At 39.6% G+C, this 26,639-nt stretch overlaps 1 protein-coding gene across 2 annotated transcripts in view; it reads left to right on the top strand.

The window, feature by feature from the left end:
• Nucleotides 1–26,639, top strand: part of NAA25 (N-alpha-acetyltransferase 25, NatB auxiliary subunit) — an 83,864-nt gene that overhangs the window by 47,891 nt on the left and 9,334 nt on the right. For both annotated transcript variants that reach the window (XM_054442154.2, XM_054442155.2), the window contains 11 exons: nt 1,307–1,514; nt 2,332–2,421; nt 8,119–8,299; nt 9,027–9,126; nt 14,240–14,391; nt 14,892–15,017; nt 18,848–19,091; nt 19,510–19,633; nt 20,606–20,671; nt 22,135–22,232; nt 23,368–23,478. In XM_054442154.2, the coding sequence (XP_054298129.1) occupies nt 1,307–1,514; nt 2,332–2,421; nt 8,119–8,299; nt 9,027–9,126; nt 14,240–14,391; nt 14,892–15,017; nt 18,848–19,091; nt 19,510–19,633; nt 20,606–20,671; nt 22,135–22,232; nt 23,368–23,478 (1,500 nt within the window). The remainder of the gene's footprint in view (nt 1–1,306; nt 1,515–2,331; nt 2,422–8,118; nt 8,300–9,026; nt 9,127–14,239; nt 14,392–14,891; nt 15,018–18,847; nt 19,092–19,509; nt 19,634–20,605; nt 20,672–22,134; nt 22,233–23,367; nt 23,479–26,639) is intronic.

The raw sequence follows: 26,639 nt of genomic DNA, 5'->3' as shown, positions 1-26,639 counted from the left end.
GGCTGGAGTACAGTGGCGTGATCTCGGCTCACTGCAACCACCGCCTCCTGGGTTCAAGTGATTCTCCTGCCTCACCCTCCTGAGTAGTTGGGATTACAGGCACTCACCACCACACCCAGCTAATTTTTTGTATTTTTAGTAGAGACAGGGTTTCACTATGTTGGCCAGGGAGGTCTCGAACTCCTGACCTCAGGCAATCCACCCGCCTTGGCCTCCCAAAGTGCTGGGATTATAGGCGTGAGCCACCGCGCACTGCGCCCGGCCTATTTTTTCTTTTATAACTTTTTTTTTTGAGATGGAGTCTCGCTCTGTTGCCCAGGCTGGAGTGCAGTAGAACGATCTTGGCTCACGGCAACCTCTGCCTCCCAGGTTCAAGCTATTCTCCTGCCTCAGCATCCTGAGTAGTGGGGATTACAGATGCGCGCCACCATGCCTGGCTAATTTTTTTGTGTATTTTTAGTAGAGATGGGGTTTCAGCATGTTGGCCCAGCTGGTCTTGAACTCCTGGCCTGAAGTGATGTCCCCACCTTGGACTTCCAAAGTGCTAGGATTACAGGCCTGAGCCACTGCACCCAGCCTCTTCTTTTTTTATTCCTTACTGGCATCTTAATAGGATTTTAGAAGTGAGAGGAAATAAGCATGTATTTAATAAATACATAACTAGAACTGGTATGTGGGTTTTATTTTTAAATTTTTATCCAAATTTAAAGGATGAATAACATTTTAAGGCAAGATGTAACCATTCGGAGAAAACTGGATGAATGGTACATGGGATCTCATTTCTCATAGCTGAGTATGAATCTATAATTATAAGTTCAATTAAGAAAAATGTAGGGTCACTGACATAAGGTAAACAGTATCTTTCCATGTATAACCTTTCCTTTCAGAATTTATCAGCATAATTACAGATTAAATTTTTTTAAATTTTTTGGTAATCTGCTCTTTTCTATAGTCTTCCTAATGTTTTCATTGCTGTAATATATATTATGTTAATATGCTATAAGTTATGGAACATTTTCAGAAGTATAAAAATCTTTCACTGCCTGTAGTACATGGTATTGACAAATACTTTTGGCCAGTAATGAATGAGTGTGCCAATTTCATTGGAGCTTCACCAGTGTTGTGTGCTGTCACAAATTTTTTTCGTTTTAGCTATTTTGGTAGATAGAAAATGGTATATGAAAGGAATTTTAGTTTTTTTTTTTTCTTGATGTCTTTTTCTAGACCATTCAATTTCTGTTAATTATGGCCTACTGAAGACTAGTTGTGTTTTGAGACCTTTGCTCCTTTTTTCCCCACTTTGCAGTTTATTAATCAGTTACTTGGAGTTGTTCCTTTGTCGACACCAACAGAGGATAAGCTGGCACTGCCTGCTGACATCAGAGCTCTGCAGCAACATTTGTGTGTGGTGCAGCTGACGAGGTTACTTGGCTTGTACCACACCATGGATAAAAATCAGAAATTGAGTGTGGTCAGAGAATTGATGTTAAGGTACCAGCATGGACTGGAATTTGGTGAGCAACCATTCAAAATGTGCAGTAGTTCCCTGATCTACACTAAGACTTAGAAGGCAGTTTTTAAGCACCTGTAGCACCCTGGTTTAATGAGTGTTGTAAGGAGACTATTTTGTCTGGGAAGACCATCTAAGTAATATGATGTAAAGCCTTTCTTAAGCCTGGAGTTTTAAATAATTCTGATTGGCTTTCAGTTGTTTGTATTCTTCTTGATCTGATGAGCTAACTTTTTATTAGATTGGGGCTCATATAGATTGCATAGTTCATGATAATTATCACATTTTCTGCTTGTAGGCCTAAATATTCTTAATATGTAGACTGTAAGTGAACAAAAAGAATATTGTAAATTGTAAGATAAATATTTAGTTTAGAAATAGATGATCTTCAGATAGGTGTGGCCTTTGCTAGATATATGTGATAGACATATAATTGTCTGACTATAAGATGTCAGTATTTATCTGTAGTCTAAAGAATTAGATGAAGTCAGGAGCATATTGTGAATTTAGTTATACATGGCACTTGGCTTATGTTCTTTTCTTCACCTCAACCTTCAAATCTTCCTTCTCTCCCTTTGGGACCATCATGGATACCACCTCTGCTCTGGAACCCTACCTTCTGTTCCAGCTGAGTGTGGTCCCACCTTCTTTTGAACCCTTTGATTCATGGCTTATATTTTTCTCCTGGTACTTATCTTATTCTTAATTTTCTTTTACTTTTTCTCTTCTCCCTCCTGTCACTTTCCTGCTTTTAAAAACTCCTTTGGGGTCAGTAATAGTTGAACAAATGTTAAAATAGATATGATTTTTTTCCCCCATAGGGAAGACCTGTTTGAAAACAGAATTGCAATTTTCTGACTATTACTGTCTCCTTGCTGTCCATGTGCTTGTTGATGTATGGAGGGAAACAGGTAAGTAGCAGTGATTTCAGTTCAACTTTACTTTTTGCTTTTATTGATTATAAGTACTGCATTCTTTCGTTAGACTAATTTTACAATCCACAAATTTTATTTATGCTTTTAGGTTCTGCTTTTCTTGATATTTCTAGGGTGCTTCCAGAAAAACCTGTCTTGGTCAGGTGCGATGACTCATGCCTGTAATCCTAGCACTTTGGGAGGCTGAGGCAGGTGGATCACCTGAGGTCAGGAGTTCGAGATTAGCCTGGCCAACATGGCAAAACTTCTTCTCTACTAAAAATACAAAAATTAGCTGGGCATTTGGGCGCATACCTGTAGTCCCAGCTACTTGGGAGGCTGAGGCAGGAGAACTGCTTGAACTTGGGAGGCGGAGGTTGCAGTGAGCTGAGATCATGCCACTGCACTTCAGCCTGGGCAACAGAGCAAGACTCTGTCTCAAAAAAAAAAAAAAACCTGTCTCCAATTTATCCCCTTGTAACCAGGATAATGTTAAATGAATGGATATCTGTTCTGTTTTTAAGTGTTTGTGAATAATAAGTAATGACTATAAAAAAATACTGTGACAAAGCTACAAAAATTAAAATACAATGAAACTGACTAAAAAATACATGCACAGGCCTATGGAACAGAATATCTTTTATTCACTTCAAAAAATTTTATATATAGAAAAATGCATTCTTTCTGGAATATAGTTTGTCTCATTTAAGATAAAAATATAAGACATGGTAAAGGAAGCATCATGAGTGATTGGGGAAGAGAAGGATGATTCAGCAAATGGAATTGGGATTGCCTTTTCTTTAGGTCCCACCCCCTGACATTTCTCTTATTAGCAGTTTTGGAGAATAAATAACTTTAGGTGCTTATGGCATATTATTCATGAGAATTGAACTATAGAAGAAACAAAGGGCTGAAGAGACAGTGGTAAGCAAGATAAACACAACCCCTGCCCTCATGGATCATTTCACAGAGCACTCAGTTTTGCTTTTTTTTGAGATGGAGTCTTGTTCTTGTTGCCCAGGCTCGAGTGCAGTGGCGTGATCTCAGCTCACTGCAACCTCCGCCTCCTGGGTTCAAGCGATTCTCATGCCTTAGCTTCAGAGTAGATGGGTTTACAGGCACATGCCACCAAGCCCAGCTAGTTTTTTTTTTTTTTTTTTTTTTGTGAGATGGAGTCTCACTCTGTCGCCCAGACTGGAGTGCAGTGGTGCGATCTCAGCTCACTGCAAGCTCCTCCTCCCAGGTTCACGCCATTCTCCTGCTTCAGCCTCCCGAGTAGCTGGGACTACGAGTAGCTGGGACTACAGGTGCCCGCCACCATGCCTGGCTAATTTTTTATATTTTTAGTAGAGATGGGGTTTCACTGTGTTAGCCAGGATGGTCTTGATTACCTGACCTTGTGATCTGCCCGCCTCGGCCTCCCAAAGTGCTAGGATTACAGGTGTGAGCCACTGTGCCTGACCAGTTTTTGTGTTTTTAGTAGAGACAAGGTTTTGCCATGTTGGCCAGGCTGGTCTCGAACTCGTGACCTCAGGTGATCCACCCGCCTCGGCCTCCCAAAGTGCTTGGATTCAGGCGTGAGCCACTGCACCCAGCCTTATCATGCCATTCTTAAAATCCTTCAGACCTCAGGAAGCCAAGGCTTGAACACAGTAGTTCAAGGCTGCAGTGAGCTATGATCACACCATTACACTCCAGCCTGGGTGACAGAGCAGGACCCTGTCTCTAAAAAATTTAAAAAGAAAAAAAATCCTTCAGAGGTACCCTGTTTTCCTGAGGATAAAAGTCAGGTGTTTTGGGATAGTTTATAATGCTGTTTATAATCTGGCCTGTGCCCACATCTCCAGATTCTTAGGTATTTACGGTCTTGAATCTGCTTTAAAATTTTTTTGCTACTATCACTTAACATCATGTTGCCTCTCTTTGAAATAACTTTCTTACCTCCCTCATCTATCTAAGTTTTACTCAAATGGTGCCTTTAACAAAGCCTGTCTTGATTTTAACTCCTTCCCCACTGGGGATTTTATGCTCCTCTGAACTTCTGTAGGACATTGTATGTAACCATATGGTAGTGTTTTTTTTTTTTTTTTTAGTTTGTTTTGAGATGGAGTCTTGCTCTATTGCCCAGGCTGGAGTGTAATGGCACAATCTTGGCTCACTGCAACATCCTCCTCCCAGGTTCAAGCGATTCTCCTGTCTCAGCCGCCCAAGTAGCTGTGATTACAGGCACGTGCCACTATGCCTGGCTAATTTTTGTGTTTTTTTTTTGAGACAAAGTCTCGCTCTGTCACCAGACTGGAATGCAGTAGCGCAATCTCGGCTCACTGCAACCTCCACCTCCCAGGTTCAAGTGATTCTCCTGCCTCAGCCTCCCGGGTAGCTGGGACTACAGGTGCCCACCACCACACCCGGCTAATTTTTTGTATTTTTAGGAGAAACAGGGTTTCACCATGTTGGCCAGGATGGTCTCGATCTCTTGACCTCGTGATCCACCCACCTCGGCCTCCCAAAGTGCTGGGATTACAGGCGTGAGCCACTGCACCTGGCCTAATTTTTGTATTTTTAGTAGGGATGGGGTTTCACCATGTTAGTCAGGCTGGTCTCAAACTCCTGACCTCAGGTGATCTGTCTGCCTTGGCCTCCCAAAAATGCTGGGATTACCGGCATGAGCTACTGCGCCTGGCCAGTAATACTTCTTACCCTATATTGTACCAGGGATGAGAGTGAAATCCTTGTCATCAGAGAACTTGTTATTTGAGCCCCTAGATTCATGAGGCTGCATAGGGCAGCAAAAGTCATTTTAACATGAAAACATTAATGAACTGATCATGTAGTAATTTGATCCCCACACAGATAGCCTTTCTTACTGATGCCTAGCATCTGTTCTCACCAGTAGTGACTATGGCTTTGCTAGTCTCTTATATTAATATTTTGGGCAAGATATGTGGCCATATGATAATAGTAACAACTGACAGTTGATTATTAGGCATGTGAAAGTACTTTACACAAATTAAACATTTTATTTTATTTTATTTTATCTTATTTTATTTTTTTGAGATGGAGTCTCGCTCTGTTGCCTGGGCTGGAGTGCATTGGTGCGATCTTGGCCCACTGCAACCTCTGCGTCCCAAGTTCAAGCGATTCTCCTGCCTCAGCCTCCTGACTAGCTGGGATTACAGGCGCGCACCACCACGCCTGGCTAATTTTTGTATTTTTAGTAGAGACAGGATTTTACCATGTTGGTCAGGTTGGTCTTGAACTCCTGACCTCGTGATCTGCCCGCCTCAGCCTCCCAAAGTGCTGGGATTTCAGGTGTGAGCCACCACACCCGGCCGATTTAAACATTTTAATAATACAGTTATTGTCACAGTTTTATAGGTGAGAGAAATGGAGGGCAGAGAGAAAAAAGGTAAATTGTCCAAAATCCTGCAGTGCAGACAAATACATGGGAATCATTTGCAAAATGAAATTGTAGATCTTGTGAAGATGCAGGGCTTCTTGAAGTCAGTGAAAGGGATGTTGAAGTACTCCAGTCACAGTCATAATCATTGTTCAAGGTGCACCTGGCAGAACTTAGAAATCAATAGAAAGTTGATGAGGGCATTTAAAGAGATTGATTTGAATTCAAAAGGATTGAGTGCTTTAGGAAGTTGATGCTCTCAAATATTTTTTCTGAAAGGCTATTTTTTTATTTTGAGACAGGGTTTCACACTGTCATCCAGGCTGGAGTGCAGTAGCACCACAGTAGCTCTCTGTAGCCTCAACCTCCTGGGCTCAAGGGATCCTCCCACTTCAGCCTCCTGGGTAACTGGGAGTATAGGCACATGCTACCATGCCTGGCTAGTTTTTGTATTATTTATTTAGTTAATTTAAAATTTTTTTAAATTTATTTTTTATTTATTATTAAATTTTATTTTTATTTTGAGATGGAATCTTAACTCCGTCCCAGGCTGGAGTGCAGTGGTTCAATCTCGGCTCACTGCAACCTCTGTCTCCTGGGTTCAAGCAATTCTTCTGCCTCAGCCTCCTGAGTAGCTGGAATTATAGGCACCCGCCACCACGCCCGGCTAATTTTTGTATTTTTAGTAGAGAAGAGGTTTTACCATGTTGGCCAGGCTGGTCTCGAATTCCTGACCTGAGGTGATCCACTTCCCTGGCCTCTCAGAGTGCTGGGATTACAGGTGTGAGCCACTGTGCCCAGCCAGTTTTTGTATTTTTTGTATAGTTGGGGTTTTGCCATGTTTCCCAGGCTGGTCTCAAAGTCCTGGGCTCAAGTCATCTCCCTGCCTTGTCCTCCCAAACTGCTGGGATTACAGGCATGAGCTACTGTGCCCGGCCTATCTTTCTTTTCTTTTGGAAAACAGCATATAGAATATTACCTTAAAATCTTACTGCATGGTGCTTTCATTTTTGCTATTGTTACTGACTGTAAAAGTAGCTTGTATAAATTTTGGAAAGCAGTTTACTTCAAATCTCACTTTTTTGGACCTCAAAAGCACTATTATCACTTATGCATTTTTTTTTCTTTTTTTTTTTTTTCCTTTTCTATTCTTGAGACAAAGTTGCACTCTGCTGCCAAGGTTGGAGTGCAGTGGCATGATCACAGCTCACTGCAGCCTCAACCTCCTAGGGTGAAGCAATCCTCCCAACCTCAGCCCTCCTGAGTAGCTGGAACCATAGGCAGTGTGCACCACCACATCTGGCTGATTTTTTCAAAAATGTTTTTAGTAGAGACGAGGTCTAGCTATGTTGTTCAGGCTGGTCTCAAACTTGTGGGCTCAAGTGATCCTCCCACCTCAGCTTCCCAAAGTGCTGGGAGTATAGGCATGAGCCACCATGTCCAGCTAACATTTTTGTTTGTTTTCTTCTCTCTCTCTTTGTGCATATTTTAAGAGTTGAGATCAACTCTTTGTACTAACTTGAATTTTCTGTGTGTGTGTTTTACTGAACATTCTTGCAAAAACATTTTCCTTTGTAATTAAAAACTCTTCATTGATGTCAAGTAGTTATATGACATTTCCATGTGTCGAAGTTACCATAATGTACCTACTCATCCTCCCATCGTTACATCACTAGATAGTACGATAACTATTTTTGTATATAAAGCTTTATCTGTATTTCATAGTATTTTCTTTAGATGGATCCTAAAGAATAAGTTACTTAATCTTGAAGACTAGAGATACATGTACCTTTTGAAATTTCATAGACCCAAAAAAAAGTATCATTTTAGTTTGATTATTAATGAGTAAATATTTTCAAACATCCTATTTGCCATTCTGTTAGTAGAGTTACATATGGAAAAAAAATGATGTCTATAGAGAACATCTGTCTGGGGTTTTATAGAGGAAATCCTGCAGGGGCAAGGTGCTGAGCTCCAGTTTTCCTTCAAAGTCCATCTCTTCCCAGAATCTGAGATTCTGTGAGATTCTATAACTTCCCCCAACACGACCTGGCCACTTAAAATCTGCATCGTTTTTGCTGTGGGCGTGTTTAAGAATAGACTTAACTATTGAAGGACTCTCTGTTGAGGGGAAATTCTCTATTTTGGTTATAGGTGTATATCTAAAATTTGTTCTCTGTTATTTAACTTCATTTATTGGGGAGGTGATGATGTCAATAAGGTTTTGTTTTTTGTTTTTGGGAAGCTTTCATTTGCTGTCAAGATCAGTGGATAATGCTGTATTTTGGTTCTAGGTGATGAGACTGCTGTGTGGCAGGCCCTGACTTTGCTGGAAGAGGGATTAACCCATAGCCCTTCCAATGCTCAGTTCAAATTGCTGCTTGTTCGAATCTACTGTATGCTGGGTGCATTTGAACCAGTGGTGGATCTTTACTCCAGCCTCGATGCTAAGCATATCCAGCATGATACCATTGGGTTGGTAGTATATACTCTGAATAATGAGCAGCCAGCTATACTAGTGTGGGATACACAGGACTCTAACTTAGATTTTAAAGTTGATCCTGACATTAAGCCTTTTTGATTAAATAATAACCTGTTATGATCCATTGCAAAGCAGAAAGATTTTTATATCTCCCAGCATTTTGTGGTAATTTGAAAATTTGCACAATTTAGAAATGTGAGACAGTTTTCCCCAGAGATAGCAAACATCTATATACTTTGAACCCTTATTCTTAGCACACATTATTTTGAAGTGTTCATTTCCGCTTTGCAGTTGAAGTTGACACATGTAATTTATTTATTGACCTCAACAAAGTTTGAATTTGTATTTTGGACTTGTATTTAGACTACTCTTTATTATTATGCTAGTATCACTTAATGGCATTTTCTCTGTTGTCTGTGGTGGTGTTTTAGGAAGACAGCATTATGTTCTCTTAGAACTTTTATGTGTCATTAATCATCAGAGTGTAAGAAAGCCTAGTACAGAACTTTAGGTCTCCCACAAAACTGAGTTAACTTTTGGCTCTTTTTTTTTTTTTTTAATTTTAACTGGTGAATTAGATCATTTCTGTGGGAGTATGTTTTAGTGTTTTCTTATGCCTAGCTATTTTTTTGCCAAGTAATTTGAAGCGTAATATTTGTTACTTGAGCTAGGTAAGTAAGTATAACATGTCTTTTTTTTCCTTCTTTCCTTCTGATCTAGTTATCTTTTGACCCGATATGCTGAATCTCTAGGTCAGTATGCTGCTGCGTCCCAATCCTGTAACTTCGCACTCAGGTTTTTTCACTCCAACCAGAAAGATGTAAGTGAAAAACTATTTTTTAACTGTGATCTTGCCTGCTGACTGCACACTATTGAGGAGCGCGTCACCTCATGTCACAAGTACACATGTTAAGGTGCACCATGCTGAACTAGCAAGTGCCCTTAGACCATAGCTTACTGTCTAAGGCTGGTAGGGAGAGGTAGAGAGTTATTTGTGTTTGTTAGAATGGGTGTGTTTAATAGAATCCTTGGAAAGTTGCATTTAAAAACTGGTATTTACTGACTAGGAAGTGTTAGTCCTCTTAGACCTGGCTTTTAATCTCTAAGAGACTTTTCCAAGGGTAAAAGAAACAGCCCATAAGCGTTCATAGCCTGGGATGCCATATACCATTCTGCAATAGCAGCTGCTCTCTGTTACTTTTATTTAACTCTGAAATGTATGTGCATTGTGCTCTTTGCCAAAGGTGAATGTACTTGTATTTTCTTAGAAAATTAAAAGGCATTCCAAGAAACTTAGGTGAATAATATGTATTTTAAAGTAGCAATAAATAAAATAGAGCTTCTCTGTGCCATCATGAAAGGATGGGATTTGCACCATATTTTTCACTGCAAGCAGACTTGGGCTCTACTTGTTGGTTAAGCAGAAGTTTTTGTAGGAAAACCATATGGTCTGTACTCAGTTGACCAATTATAAAAAACTGCCGAACAACGAATGTGGAGAAAAGGAATGTCTCCAGCGTGGTCACTGTCTACTTGGTTTTCACAGACTTCTAAGCCTCATTGCCTGAAGTTGGCTGTGCCAGCTATCTGCCCATAGCTTTCCATTCTCATGGTCTACCAGCAATTAAGGAACTAGCAAGGAAGCTAGTTTCTGGGGTTCTTCTTGGCAAACACTCATGAGGATTTTTTTTAAACCCTTTTACTGTAACAGGATGACTAGTCTATCTTCCATCTAATTCTTTAAGGGTGTATTGTATTAAATAGAAGCATTTCTGAACATGGGATATAGGTTCGTTCTCAGTTTATGATAATTACGGTCTGACAAGTTTTAGGGAATGGCCTAGAGGGCTGGAGTTAGCAAAGGACAGCTCTAAGCAGGTGGAAAGCAGCTTCTTGTGCTTAGATAATGAGCTGTGTACCATTAGTTGGTTCTTAGTCCTGTATCCCCTCCCCAAAGTGGCCCCCTTACCTCTGCAGTGATTGGTATCTCCGTTCAGACCTCATTTTGTGGCACAGCCTCTGATCGGGGAGAGAGGAAAATGAGTATCAGCATCTGAGCATGTTACTCAGAAGGTGTGCTGACCTGGCTTAGAGGTCAGAAGGTCATCTCTAGGATGTTGGGTTTCTAAAATCTAGCATGGATGAGCTGTAAACCTATGAATTTTCATTGTGTGTTCAAGTATCTGTACTTGCCCTCCTGTTTTCAAGAGGTTTCACTAACTCAAAAAAAAAATCAAAAGGATTGGTTTCTTCATCTCATTATTTATGGCCTCATTTCTGTATTTATAAGAGAGATGAAAGAAACATTTGATTTACTGAAGATTCCTTTTCAAAGGTTTGTTTCTCAAATAGCTTTGAGGTAGTGGGAGTAAGTCAGGGATTAATTCCGGCCCGGTGGCTGGTTTTCCTCTAGCTTTCAATCATCCACCATTCTAGAAGAACTGTATTACTCATGAAGATGTGGTCAATAAAGACACATTACTTTATATACATCAGAATTAGTCTTTAATTTTTTCTTTCCGCAAATATTGTGTCTGAAGAGTTGTTTTGAAAGAAAATCTAAAAATAAAATTACAAAAGTGTTGTAATATAGGCAAAGGAGACCCCGAGGAGCAATTTGAGGGGATGTGTCATCCTCAGAGTTTTTTTTGTATCTTTGTTTGATGTTTTGCTGATGGTTGTGTGTGGCAAAAGTGACTAATTCATCTGAATGTATGTGATATTAAACCTGATAAAATTATAGCATTTTATTGATCAGAGACTAGGACACTTGAAATATATTTTGATTACTGCTAAGAAGATAGAGCTTATTAAATCTGCTGACAGGAGATAATCTTGAGGAGTCCTAGAGGCAAAAGAAAAATACAGTACAGGCTGGGCACAGTGGCTCACGCCTGTAATCCAAGCACTGGGAGGCTGAGGTGGGTGGATCACCTGAGGTCAGGGGTTCAAGACCAGCCTGGCCAACATGGTGAAACCCCATCTCTACTAAAAATACAAAAATTAGCCGGGCATGGTGGTAGGTGCCTGTAATCCCAGCTACTCGGCAGGCTGAGGCAGGAGAATTGCTTGACCCAGGAGGTGGAGGTTGCAGTGAGCTGATTGTACCATTATACTCCAGCCTGGGTGACAAGAGAGAGACTCTGTCCCCCCACCAAAAAAGAAAAATATGGTACAGCTAGGAACATGTAGCTTGACCTTAATGCTGAGTGCCAGATAGAGACTGTGGTGTGAACTGTTTCCAAAAGAAATCGAAGGCTAAGAAAGATTATGATTGTAGTGTCTTACTATGTGTGTTCAACCTTGTGCTTAGAGTATCAGAAATATCTCTCTTCAAATCCAGAGCTCTATACTCTGTATCTTTTATTCTTGGTAGTTTTTGGGATCCCCAGATGCTTTTTCCTTGGGTGACTGATGCATTTCAATTCCCACCTAGCTCTCTGATAGGACACTTTTACTTAAATGGAAAATCTAGTGTTTTGCTTAGTAATGTTTTGTGCTATGGGATTGAAAGTTGTATTTGGAAGGTCTGCATAGGGATTTTCTTTCTAGAAAGGTTATTTTCTGTTGTCATCTTACTTTGGAATAGATTTTTAAAAATATGAAAATAAGCACTAGATTTTCATATCTTTAAAAGTCACTTATGTGTTTTTACTTCTTTAAAATTTCCCTTTAAAATCTCTATTTTATACAAAAATTATCTGGGTGTGTTGGCGAGCGCCTGTAATTCCAGCTACTTGGGAGGCTGAGTCAGGAGACTTGCTTGAATCTGGGAGGTGGAGGTTGCAGTGAGCTGAGATCATACCACTGCACTCCAACTGTCACTCTCGGGTGACAGAGTGAGACTCTGTCTCAAAAAAAAAAATAAAAGTAAATAAAAGAAAAGAAAATCTCTAGGTATTCACAAAGATCATTATTCAGGGGTTTTATGTCCATATATTTCACTAATTTTTACAGTGACCAGGGTTCATTTCAGGAATCCATTCGGGATCTAAATAGCCTCATTGGTGCATAAATGAGTAGAAATAGGTACGGACAACATACTTTGATATTCAAAAGTCTTTAAAGTGCCTGTGGCTTTCAGTTTTGCCTGCAGTTCCAGTAGGGGTTTGTTTCTTCACATAGTACTACTTCCACAGCCTTGGTCCTATTGATTGCATCCCAGGCCCTTGTCTAGCTCTGCAGTGGTACTTTACTGCAGTGTTACAGAAGGACTATCTAAAAAAGATAAGCCAGAGAACTGTGACTACCTTCTTAGTTTGTTAAAGACTATACTCTCTTTGTTGCCCCTTATTTTTCTCTTTGAAAAGCTATTGCCTTTTTTTTTTTTTTTAAATGGTGTTCCACGGACCACTTAGAAATTAAAACTGCCTCTACACTTGGTAAGGCTGGGTTCCCTCCTTAAATCATAGCATACTTTGGAACTGTAATTATAACTTTGATTGGAATTACTAAAGTCATATTTTCTTTTTGATTAATTGCTGAATCATGTGTTCCTAACCAGCTGTTTTTTTTTTCCCCAGCTGTAAGTTCCTATTACAAGGGCTGATATTAGTAAAGCTTGCTGTGTTTTCTAAGCCAAGGGGCCATAGGATAGGCATATGTGTTTAGAGTATCCTGGCCTCCTCTTGATAGGGTGTATCACTGTCCTTTAAATCAAGCTAGAAGGTATACTCGAGCTTTTTCAGGTAGTCCTTCTTGAAACCTGCAGGATCACAAGTAATCTTTTTAATTTTCTTGTGTCCGTCCGTCTTTAATTTCTCCAGATACTGCAGGCAAACAGCTCGCCGAGGTGTCCCATGGGGGTTTAAAAGCTGCATCGAAAGCAGTTGAATTAGCGCCCGTGGCGCAATCCCGCGGCCTGAAATGAACCCTGCAAGGCTGTATATCAGAGGGTATGTTGTTGACTATTGGCCTATTTTCCTACTGGGCAAATTATTCAGACGTAATGGAGATGGGGGCAGAGCTGATTAACTGAGCTGTGTAAAAAGACTGTTTTTTCTAGAAAGGATCTTTTTTTGGGGCAGACATCAGCTTTGAGCATAATAGTTTTCCTTGGCCCAAAGGGGTAATCTCCTGTCTTCTGATCCTGATGGCATAGACCCACACCCATGAAATGTTCTTCCCTGAGATTTTCTTCTATTGTGCCAGAATTTCTGCTTAGAATTCTTTATCTTGCCTCTGTTCTGTAATGTTTGATCTCTGTATATGTATTAAGCTACAATTAAAGCACATGTGGTAAATGCTTCCTTCACATACTTGTTTAAGGAAATTTCCAGCAGAGGTCTTACGTAATGTAGATGGACAAGAAACTTGGTTCTTGAAGTCTTTGTCCTCAGAATAGATTATGACATGAATTTTTATAGGTCTTTTGTTTGGTGTCTTACTTCTATCCTGACGTAATGCTCATATGCCCTGTGTTTCTAATACAGTATTCAGAAATAAGCAAAACCAAGGAGCAGCCTGTCTTTTTCTGAAGGAGAGTGGTTTTTATTTGGGGTTGGGGGGGCAGGTGGTTCTATTATTCTGGTGCTTTTGGAACCTTTGTATGAAACACAGTTTATCTTAGATGCAGAAAAACATGGAGTAACATCCCTTCCAGAATGGCACTAACCAAATTTTTGACTGATGTGGCAAAACAAAACTTCAGTTCCTATTGAATTGAAAGACATGACTGCCAAGAGATGGCTTATGTGATGGTGGCAGAGGCTGGTTATTACAATTAGTAATATTAGTAAAGGAGACATTTGTCTAAAGTATAAGAAGGAAGAAAAACATTTTAAAAAGCTAATATTCTACTTGGTGACCAAGGCCTTTAAAGATTAGATTTAAAACTTAATTTTAGTTTGAGTGTTTTGTTTTGGCTGGCAAGGTTTGCTTACATTGCCTGACTTGTGAACTATTTATACCAAGGTGATGTCTTTCCTTCTCAGACCTCAGAATATATTATTCAAGCTTACAAATATGGTGCATTTGAGAAGATCCCAGAGTTTATCGCTTTTAGGAACAGGCTGAATAATTCTCTTCATTTTGCACAAGTCCGTACTGAACGGATGCTGTTAGACCTTCTACTTGAAGCAAATATGTAAGTATTGCATGAGAGCTATAAAGGAACTAAGGGACTAGATCAGTTGTTAAGAGCCATTAATGGGCTCATGGGTGTTATTAGCAGGCTTAAGGTAAAATAGGGGGAAAAAAGGGAGCGAGACAGTGGGGAAACAGAACTTGGTACATGTCATGGGGAATGATAGAGTATTGCCAGCAACATCTTGGGACCATTACAGAAGCCATTTAGGTCATGGTCATCAACCCCTGGTCCATATTGTGCTTACGAAGGTTCTGCCTCCCCTACAAATCAAGAGATTTCGGGAATTAATGCTGATCCCCTTTGTTTTGTGTGGGCTTCCAGAATCCTTTTTCTTGCCATGTAGCAAGCCAGTTTGATCTGCGCTTGGTTCTATTTCACCTTATATGAGCCCTTCCTTCCTCTTTCCCTTTCTGTCTAGTAAAACAGAAAGTCCTGATTAATAATATTTTCTGGCTATTTTACTATTAAAATAATATGTGGATTTTTCTTTATCACAGATCAACCAGTTTAGCAGAAAGTATAAAGTCAATGAACCTTAGGCCAGAAGAAGATGACATTCCATGGGAAGATTTGCGAGACAACAGAGACTTAAATGTTTTTTTCAGCTGGGATCCAAAAGACAGGTAACTGGAATTTAACCCCAAGCAATTTTTAAAGTTTTTGTTTGTTTGTTTTTTGTTTTTTTAAAGAGACCAGGTCTTTTAAAGAGACCAAGATCATAGCTCACTGCAGCTTCGAACTCCTGGGTAAAGCAATTTATTTTTAAAGAATTAGGTTAGGCTGGGCACGGTGGCTCAGGCCTGTAATTGCAGCACTTTGGGAGGCTGAGGCCGGTGGATCACTTGAGGTCTGGAGTTCAAGACCATCCTGGCCAACATGGTGAAACCCTGTCTCTACTAAAAATACAAAAATTAGCTGGGCATGGTGGCGTGTGCCTGTAATGCCAGCTCTTCGGGAAGCTGAGGCAGGAGAATTGTTTGAACCCAGGGAGTAGAGGTTGCAGTGAGCTGAGATCGCACTATTGCACTCCAGCCTGGGTGACAAGAGCAAAACTCCATCTCAAAAAAAAAAAAAAAAAAAAAAAAAAAAAAATTAGGATGAATCTAAAATTAAAAAAAAACAAACTTCACTTTACACAAATATACAATAACATGTGTTTGTTGTAGGGATCAGAAAATATAGGTAAGCCAAATGAAGAAAGTGTAGCTCACCCTTATGCTGGGACTGCCGGTTAATCTAAAAGTTAGATCTACTTCACAGCATATATGAGAATTCCAGATGGATTAAAGACTATGCTAAATTCTGGATTCCTTAGAAATTCTAGAAGAAAATATAGAAAATATTTTTAAATAGGTGAGGAAAGCCTTTCCTAGCATTATACCAAATCTGGGAACATAAATGATTTAACTTCTGTAAATAGAAATAATAAATTTGTTAAGTTCTAAAGGTTTGTAGTAAATTTCTTCATACAAATATCCTTCATATATAGACAGAACTCTTAATAAGTCAATAAGAAAATAAGAAATTGGGCAAAGGGCTTAACCAGAAGTTCAAAGAAACACATCTTACAGCAATAAAGATTTTGTTTCTAGCAAAAAAGATGAATACTTGTGGTCAGCAAGGCTGTGTGGTAAATACTTTTTATGCATTTACACAGGGATAAATTTTATACAATCTTCCTATAGGGAATTGTAGTGATATGTATCAAGATTTAAAATGCCACATACCATTTAATTTGGCAGATCTGCTTCTAGGAAAGTAGAACCTAAGGAAATAAATGCAGAAACATGCTAAGAAGTGTATATGAGGTAGTTCTGAAAATTCTGTGGTTTGTGGGTTGCCAAGGCCACATTCAGTGATTTAGGATTGTTGAGTCCCAGAAGGATTCACAGGGCTGAGCATATAGTTGCATTCAATGGCTAAGGTTTATTACAGTGAAAGGACACATGACAGAATCCGTAAGGGAAAAAGGAACAGGAGACTCTGGAGAACTCAGACTTCCAGTGCTTTCTCCCTCCTCTGAGGGGAAACACTGAGTATGCTCCTTTCTCCAGCAGTGAAAAATGCGGTAACACAGGTGGAATGTTCCTGCCCAGGGAAACCCAGTAGAGACTTGGTGCTTAAGGTTTCATTGTTATGTGGGTACACTCTGTCTATCCTGAGTGGAAAGAAAGCAGGTATTCATCATAAACAACATGGTTTATATAAACAATCTAGGCACAGCGAGCCACTCTTATCATTTTAGGGAACAGTTGGAGTGCAGAGTTCCCAGACATCAGCCAAGGGCCAACCTTGCAAGTAGGCCTTTCTAAGGATAATAGCTGCAGGCCTGCTATGTTAACTCTTTTCTACACATACTGTCATAAAAAGATGAAGTTTGCAAAATAATGTAATTACTGTAACCAATTTGTTTAAACTTAAGTTGTATACATACTATTTTTAGTTACTTTTTTTTTAGATGGAGCCTCTGTTGCATACTGTAACCAATTTGTTTAAAATTGTTAAGTTGTGTAAGTATTATTTTTAGTTACTTTTTATTTTTGAGACCTAGTCTGTCTCTGTCACCCAGGCTAGAGTGCAGTGGCATGATCTCGGCTCACTGCAACCCCCACCTGCTGGGTTCAAGGGATTCTCCTGCCTCAACCTCCCAAGTAGCTGGGATTACAGGTCCCTGCCACCACGCCCAGCTAATTTTTGTATTTTTAGTAGAGACGGGGTTTTGCCACGTTGGCCAGGCTGATCTCAAACTCATGACCTCAGTTGATCCCCCCATCTGGGCCACTCAAAGTGCTGTGATTACAGGTGTGAGCTATCGCACCCAGCCCCTATTTTTTTTTGTTTTTTTTTTGTGACGGAGTCTCACTCTGTCGTCCAGGCTGGAGTGCGGTGGCGCAATCTCGGCTCACTGCAACCTCCGCCTCCCGGGTTCAAGCAATTCTCCTGCCTTAGCCTCAGCTGGGACTACAGGCGTGTGCCACCACGGCCAGCTAATTTTTTTTCTATTTTTAATAGAGACGGGATTTTACTGTGTTAGCCAGGATGGTCTCGATCTCCTGACCTCACGATCTGCCTGCCTCGGCCTCCCAAAGTGCTGGGATTACAGGCGTTAGCCACTGCGCCCGGCCACAGCCCCTATTTTTAGTTAGATTTTTATCCACATTACAAAAGTCTAAAAAGATCTATACCAAACTTGATAATACTGTGGGTATTGGTTATCAGGGCACCTTTTCTACCTTTTACATTTTTCTATCATTTGAATTTTTTATGTTATGTATCATTATTTTTATTAGAGACAGGATCTTACCCAGGCTGGAGTACAGTGGCGTGACCATATCTCACTGCAGCCTTGAACTCCTGGGCTCAAGCAATCCTCTAATCTCAGCCTCCCTAGTAGCTGGGACTACAGGTGTGTGCCACCACGTCCAGCCAATTTTTTGTATTTTTTTTTTTTTTTTAGAGACTGGGTCTTGCTATGTTTACCAGGCTGTTCTCCAACACCTGGCCTCAAGCAATCCCTCACCTCAGCTTCCCAAAGTGCTGGGATTATAGGTTTGAGCCACCACACCTGTCCTCATGTATTATTTTTGTAATCAGAGAACAAAGTGTCACTTATAAGGAAAATGACCTGGTTTTTTTTTTGTTTTGTTTTGTTTGAGATGGAGTCTTGCTCTGTCGCCCAGGCTGGAGTGCAGTGGTGCAATCTTGGCTTACTGCAAGCTCCGCCTCCCTGGTTCATGCCATTCTCCTGTCTCAGCCTCCCGAGTAGCTGGGACTACAGGCGCCCACCACCACGCCTGGCTAATTTTTTGTATTTTTAGTAGAGACGGGGTTTCACTGTATTAGGCAGGATGATCTCGATCTCCTGACCTCGTGATCTGCCCACCTCAGCCTTCCAAAGTGCTGGGATAACAGGCGTAAGCCACCGTGCCCAGCCAAAAATGACCTGTTAAATAGGTTATCATTCCCATTTTATTGATAGTGAAATGGGATTTGAGAACATTTTGGCTTGTCTTAGGTCATTCAGCTAGTAAATGAAAGCTGGAACCATTCAAAGGCATCTTAACTGGTGAAAGTTAACTTTAAAAGATTTGAGGCCAGGCACGGTGGCTGACGCCTGTAATCCCAGCACTTTGGGAGGCCGAGGCAGGTGGATCACGAGGTCAGGAGATCAAGACCATCCTGGCTAACACGGTGAAACCCCGTCTCTACTAAAAATACAAAAAAAAAATTAGCCGGGTGTGGTGGCAGGCGCCTGTAGTCCCAGCCACTCGGGAGGCTGAGTCAGGAGAATGGCATGAACCCGGGAGGCAGAGCTTGCAGTGAGCAGAGATAGTGCCACTGCACTCCAGCCTGGGCGACAGAGCAAGACTCTGTCTCAAAAAAAAAAAAAAAAAAAAGATTTGAAAGCAATGGATTGAGTAAGTTAGATAATTTGGGGATGTTTCTGTTTAAGGGACGTTTCTGAAGAACATAAGAAACTTTCCTTAGAGGAGGAGACCTTGTGGTTAAGAATCCGATCCTTAACATTGAGGCTGATCAGTGGACTTCCAAGTCTCAACCACCCTGTGGAGCCAAAGAACTCGGAGAAGACTGCCGAGAATGGGGTATCCTCCCGGATTGATATTCTTCGTTTGCTCCTTCAACAGCTGGAGGCAACCCTGGAGACAGGAAAGCGATTTATTGAAAAGGATATTCAGGTACCATCAATACGTATTTACCATCAAAGGTGCAATTATTATATTTATGACTGTTTTATAAACAGGAGTTTGGGGTGGGTGAGTAGTAAGGAATTGTTTTGTCCCAGTTTATGGCTTCTGCAGGAGAAAGAGGAATATTTTAGACTCAGAAGGAATTGCAGAGGCTTCCTCAATATCCAGACTAGTGAGGGAGAAAGCAAAATAACTTTTTGTGATGGTAAGTTTTTAATAGCTAGCAACAAATTAATATTAATATAAATGTTCTGTTTTTACTGTAATGATTCAGTTATTAGTTTCCTGATTAGTGGCTTTTAGCTGAACCACTGAGACAGGTTTTTGTCCACTAGTTACCTGATTTTCTTATTTTGTATGCATTTAGATGGATTTAAAAGAGCATTATTTTTCTCCTTTTTTCCAGTATCCTTTCCTTGGTCCTGTACCTACCAGAATGGGTGGATTCTTTAATTCTGGCTGTTCTCAGTGCCAGATAAGCTCTTTTTATCTTGTCAATGATATTTATGAGCTGGATACCAGTGGTTTAGGTAAGTGTACACTGTGTGTTTACAGGGTCTTTGTCACAGAAAATGTAGTACACGTAATAAAATGTCTATAACCTCATATTTGGAAAATTTTAGAGTACATGGAAGCTGGAAGCTGTTCTGGAAATGTCTGGTGTAGTATATGAGAGGGTACAGTCGCAGGTTACAAAGTAATATTTTAGAAGCTTAAGTCCATTCCATATTTAAAATCACTTGTTTGGTCCAAAAGTTGAAGAAATTCTTCATTTGTTGAAAGGCTGTTGGATTTTAAAAATGAAGCAGTAGGCTGGGCGCAGTGGCTCACGCCTGTAATCCCAGCACTTTGGGTGGCCAAGGCGGGCGGATCACCTGAGGTCAGGAGTTCGAGACCAGCCTGGCCAACATGGCAAAAGCCTGTGTCTACCAAAAATACAGAAATTAGCGAAGCAAGGTGGCGGGCGCCTGTAGTCTCAGCTACTCCAGAGGTTGAGGCAGGAGAATCGCTTGAACCTGGGAGGCAGAGGTTGCAGTGAGCCGAGATGGCACCACTGCACTCCAGCCTGGATGATAGAGCGAGACTTTGTCTCAAAAAAAAAAAAGGAAGCACTAAACTTTGTAGAGAAGAGATTTTTTTTGTAAGCTTTCAGTGAAAATCACAGATACTCCATAGACCTTTTCCTTTTATTTATTTATTTTTTAAATCATAAGGTTAGTATATCCTACCATTTAGAGTGTTTGAAGCACATAGATTTTAAGCTCTCTTAAAGAATTTTAGGTAGTACCTTTGGCAGAAAGGTAATTAGTGCCTTTCTTTTTATTCTTCCTTTTCCTTTCATTATCTTTTTCTTTTTGTCTCAAAATAATGAAAAATGCATAAGGGTCTGTAGAGAAAAGAAAATGTCCTTGCCCATGAACTTCTTGCAGGTATTTATCTTGCTTCTTTATCTTACTAAAAATAGAATTCAAAGTTTTTCATTTTTTGTTTTTCAATTTTAGAGGATACAATGGAGATTCAGGAACGAATAGAAAATAGTTTTAAGTCTTTACTAGACCAGTTAAAAGGTAAGTTTTCCTACTGTAGATTCCTGTATTTGTATCTGGTTGTATGGCAATAGCTTGGAAGTTCTTTCCCCCATTCCCAAGCCCAATCACCCAGAGATAAGTAAGTAGTGTTAACACTTTGGAGTCAATACTCCTAGATGTCACCTAAACACATATGTGTGTGAATGAAAATACAGATAAAAAGTAATTTTTAAACATAGGAAATGGTGTAATCCATGCTTTTTTGACTTTAATTTTTTTGTTATTTTGGATACCTTTCCATGTCAGTTATATATACCCCATTTATTTTCAAGATTGCATAATATTCTATAGTATTGTATTAACATTTTTTATGTTCTCTCAATTGGTGACATATTATGTATATGAGTTATTTCTTCTACTGATGCTGAAATGAATATCTTGGGACAAATTGTTAGGGTATTATTTGAGTCCTTCCTTGGGATTAAATTCCCAAGAATTTAATAGAATTATTAAATTGTTAAGTTCCCAATAATTTAATAGAATTGTTAAAGGGCACATATATGCATCTTGTATCTATAAGAGTCTTTCTGGCTGGGCATGGTGGCTCACGCCTGTAATCCCAGCACTTTGGGAGGCTGAGGCGCGCAGATCACGAGATCAGGAGATCGAGACCATCCTGGCTAACATGGTGAAACCCTGTCTCTATTAAAAATACAAAAAAATTAGCCGGGTGTGGTGGCGGGCTCCTGTAGTCCCAGCTACTCGGGAGGCTGAGGCAGGAGAATGGCGTGTACCTGGGAGTCGGAGCTTGCAGTGAGCTGAGATAGCGCCACTGCACTTCAGCCTGGGCGACAAGAGCGAGACTCCATCTCAAAAAAAAAAAAAAGGTCTTTCTTTTTAGGACCCTAAATGATTTTTTTTTTTTTTCCAAGAAATGAGGTCTTGTTATGTTGCTCAGGATGGACTCTAACTCCTTAAATGAAGCAATCCTTCTGCCTCAGCCTCCTGAGTAGCTGGGACTACTGGCGTGTACCACCAAGCCTGGCTCGGTCTTGTATTTTATTGCCCAGGTGAAGAATGTCTGAAAATGATTAAGATTATGATAATAAAATTTATTATCTGTTATGAAGATGCATTTCTACAATGTACTTTTTTGGTCTTTCAGTCCATAATGGCACAAGTCCTCTGAATCATTCACTTAGAGTCTTAGTCTTATTGTGTTCATGGCCTGTCTGAAAAGGCTTCGCTGGTGTTTAGACCCTAGAATATATAATTTTTAAGGCTACTTTTTATATTTTGAAGACTATAGAGCAATAGCATGGCTTTTTAAAGAACTTAAAATGGATAGTCTATCCTTTGGAGTTTGGTTCATTATGGAAAATGAAAAACAAATAGCTTTCTAAATTAAATTTTTATTTGCTTATTCTTTATTTGTGTGTTGTGTTCCTTAAAATAGCATTGAAACAAAAGCTGAATAAAACTAAAATGTTTTTTGTTTTCAGATGTCTTCAGTAAATGTAAAGGTGACCTCTTAGAAGTTAAAGACGGTAACTTGAAAACACATCCTACTCTTTTAGAAAATCTAGTTTTCTTTGTTGAGGTAAGTTTTTGTTCTCTTCCTAAAAGACATTGTTGTTCTTAATGGTCTACAGGATTCATTTTTCAACAGTGAACAGGTAATAGGCACCTACTTGCAACTTAACCCTCCATCCCTGTTTTTGTTAATTGAAAAGCAATTTAAATCATTTTCTAAACCAATTTCTTCCAAGAATTCTAAGATGATTTCATTCATAATACTTAGGTAAAACTTCTTGAAATTTGCTGTACTCATCTCTAAACTTCTCCAGATTCACCTCAAATCTAGCTGTTTTCATTCTCCTTTCTGACTCACTCTTTATTATGTAGTTTAATTCCTCCAGCTTCTTTTATTTGTTGTCATTTATTAATTACTGAGATATTATGCATTGTGACAGTGTCCAGCAACTGATACAGCAAAACTCCCTCCTCTTTTTTTGCCAGAGAGAAGAGAAGGAAGATTGCAAACACTCATAATCTATTATCTTTTCTTTTATTTCTGTCACATATTTGTTGACTGTTCTCCCCTTACTACTCTGTATGGGGAGTGTACACTGTTCTGGTGATGGCAAACTGTAAGTGCCTTAGAGATTTTTATTAAATGAATGAGTAATAAGCGGACATATATGTACATGCACACACTGCAGTATAGGAGAAGACATATAAACAGCTAATTTGATACAATGCAGGATATGTGCTGATCAACTGGGTAGATTTTGCCTACATATGTAAGTTAAGATTTGCAGGTAAGGTGGTATCTTACCTGCTTGGAGAGATGTGAGGGGAGAGGCATATTGTAAAGAACCTTTGGATTCCATGCCTAGGAATTTGGACTTTTCCCTGAGTGAAAAGGATGTTAATCAGTCCCCACTTCTTCAGGGAAGTGACAGAAAATTGGAGTGAAGTGGAGGATGGATTTTGAGCTAGGAGAGCCAGAAGAAATGCTGAAGAGTTAGGCCATTGTAGTATTCTGAGCAGGAGATGATGAAGGCATGGATCAGTAGAGTGACTGCAGAAAGTAGAATGGAGATTCACATGGGAAATTGAAGGGATTTACATAGATGAACTGCGTTAGAATTTGTTGAATCCATTGCCTCGAATTTCCTGATAGATATTTTTAGTGTAATCCTTATTGGTGAATTTGCAATTTTTCCTTTCAGACTATTTCTATTATCCTTTGGGTATCCAGTTACTGTGAGAGTGTCCTGCGACCATACAAACTGAATTTACAGAAAAAGAAAAAGAAGAAAAAAGAAACCAGCGTCATCATGGTAAACAGTAACACAAGTGATACACAAGTAACAATCTGACCACATGCTACTTTTTCTTTTCAGTTTTCCTCCATGTTGAGTCCTTAGGATCCTATATGCCAAGCTTCTCCAACCCATGGCCCACGATGACTTTGAATGCGTCCCAAACCCGTAAACTTTCTTGAAATGTTATGAGATTTTTTGAGTTTTTTTTTTTAAGCTCATCAGCTATTGTTAGTGTTTTTTTTGTTTTGTTTTGTTTTTGTTTGAGATGGAGTCTCACTCTATAGCCCAGGCTGGAGTTCAGTGGCACTATCTTGGCTCACTGCAACCTCTGCCCCCTGGGTTCGAGTGATTCTCCTGCCTCAGCTTCCTGAGTAGCTGGGATTACAGGCGCCTGCCACCACGCCCGGCTAATTTTTGTATTTTAGTAGAGATGGGGTTTCTCCCTGTTGGCCAGGCTGGTCTCGAACTCCTGACCTTAAGTGATCCGCCCACCTCGGCCTCCCAAAATGCTGATATTACAGGCGTGAGCCACCGCGCCTGGCCAACATTAGTGTATTTTATGTGTGGCCCAAGACAATTCTTCTTCCAGTGTGGCCCAGGGAAGCCAGAAGATTGGACATCCCTGCATATGCATTGTTTTTCTCCCCTAACTTAAAAAAAAAATTATACACCTACAGAAAAATTGAAAGATTAATATGACACGTCACCATAAAGATCTTTACCTGGATTATCAGTTTTTAACCATTTATCTCATTTGTTTTATCTCTCATTTGTTGAACCATGTAAAAGGAAAGTACAGACTTGTGACATGTAACACATCAGGATAGAACAAGGACAGGTCTCTGCAAAACCATAATACTCAAGAAAATTTCAAACTCAAGAAATTTAGCATTGATATAGTAATATTATCTAATAAAGTCCATATTCAGGCCGGATGTGGTGGCTCACGCCTGTAATCCCAGCACTTTGGGAGGCCAAGACGGGAAGATCACTTGAGGTCAGGAGTTCAAGATCAGCCTGACCAACATGGTGAAACCCCATCCCTACTAAAAATACAAAAATTAGTCGGGCATGGTGGTGAGTGCCTGTAATCCCAGCTACTTGGGAGACTGAGGTACGAGAATTGCTTGAACCCGAGAGGCAGAGGTTGCAGTGAGCCAAGATAGCACCACTGCACTCCAGTCTGGATGACAGAGCGAGACTCCGTCTCAGGAAAAAAAAAAAAATCAGTATTCAAAGTTTTCCACTTATCTCAATTACGTCTTTTATACCTTTTTCAAAATACTAGAATGCCGTCAGGGATCTGACATGACCTTTAGTTGTCATGTGTGTTTACCCTTCTTTAATCTAGAACGCTTCCTTAACCTTTTGCTTTGTTTTTATTGTTGAAGACATTAGCTAGCTTTTTGGTAGAATGTCCCACAATCTGGGTTTAGCTGATTGCTAAATGTAAGCTGATTGCTTATATTGAAGTATGTTGTCCTTTTTAGTGAGTTAAATCAGGAGTCACTAATGTTGTTGTGTCCCATTATTAAGTAATGAAATCTGAAATCACCAGTAATGGGACACTAATGTGATTAATGTTGTTGTGTCCCATTATTGGTGATTTCAGATTTCATTATATGATTAAGGACATATCTACCAGATTTCTTTATAAAGGTGCCTTTTCCTGTAATAAGTAATAAGTAAGCTATGGGATAATGCTTGAGTCTATGAATATCCTATTTCCTAATGGCCCTTCACCCACTGGTTTTAGCATTCATTGTTAGTTCAGTGCCTGAATTAGTTATTACATTGACGTGTCCCAGATGATGATTTTTAAAAATTCTGTCTTTTATCATTTATCAGCTGCTATTATTTTGTAAAATAAGAGATGTCCCAACCCATTCATATATATTTGAATATATTCCAATTTGAATATATATATATGTAGTTTTTAAAATGTCACTATCTGAGTATCACCATGGACTCTTTTTTAAGAGGTTTACTTTATTATAATCCATTATCATAATTTTCATTTGGATGCTCAAATTATGCCAAATTTGGCTAGGTCCTTTAAGCTGGTTTCTGTCTTTTAACATGTCCTCATCAGTTTTAGGGCCCTTTCTGGAACAGCATAAATGCTCCACATACTTGGTATTTTTTCACTGAACTGAAATCAGACATTTTTTCAAGAGCACTGGTTCTTTTCTGGGGAATGAATTTCAAAACCAAGATCTAGGTGTTAGTGTGCTCATTGCTATTGGGGTTCACTGCTTCTAGTTTATTTCTATGACGAGACCTAGACAGTGTTTTTATGCACACACGCGCACACACACAGTTTTACGTACATGCACACACACAGTTTTACGTACTTTTTTTTTTTTTTTTTGAGATGGAGTCTTGCTCTGTTGCCCAGGCTGGAGTGCAATGGCGCAATCACTACAACCTCCACTTTCCAGTTTCAAGCAATTCTCCTGCCTCAGCCTCCTGAGTAGGTGGGATTACAGGCAGATGCTGCTCTCCCAGTTAATTTTTGTATTTTTAGTAGAGATGAGGTTTTGCCATGTTGCCCAGGCTGGTTTCTAACTCCTGACCTCAGGTGATCCACCTGCCTCGGCCTCTCAAAGTGCTGGGATTACAGGCATGAGCCACCATGTCTGGCCTGCATAAAGAATTTTTAGTGATACTTTCAAGCCAGCATTTTAGTGATACTCTCAGTTTCAAGAGTTCTTTCTACTCTTTCCCTCATTCCCTTTCTGTAGCTTCCTTTTCTCAGAGTGAGAACCCTGCATCCAAATATCATCAATATATTTGTTTATTTGTTGTTTCACAATAAATACTAAATAGTTTTGGGAACTCATACATCAGTTCCACTACTAGTTCCAATAACAAACTCATTAAAGTTCAAATATTTTGCAATTCTTTTTGTCCTTAGAATATGTTCCAGTGAGTATAGACAGTTAAGATACTCTGTAAAAACACTGGAATTAAAAACTGAGATTACTTTTTATTAATATGATATAAAGTTTATTTCCATTTGTATTCAGTTTTAGGGCTCCCCCTATCTTTATTGATTTAATTTTTGAACGTGAAAAACAGTAACATAATTTTTTTCCATTTCACAGGAAAATAATTTAGTGCTCGTTACAGCTCATGATGTGCTGTTTTATTAAGGTTTGAGTTTATGCTGTTAC

This window comes from Pongo pygmaeus, chromosome 10, assembly GCF_028885625.2.
Source record: "Pongo pygmaeus isolate AG05252 chromosome 10, NHGRI_mPonPyg2-v2.0_pri, whole genome shotgun sequence".
NCBI classification, from domain to species: Eukaryota; Metazoa; Chordata; class Mammalia; order Primates; family Hominidae; genus Pongo; species Pongo pygmaeus.
Note: the sequence above shows the minus strand (reverse complement) of the source record. Positions and strands in the feature narration are given on the sequence as shown.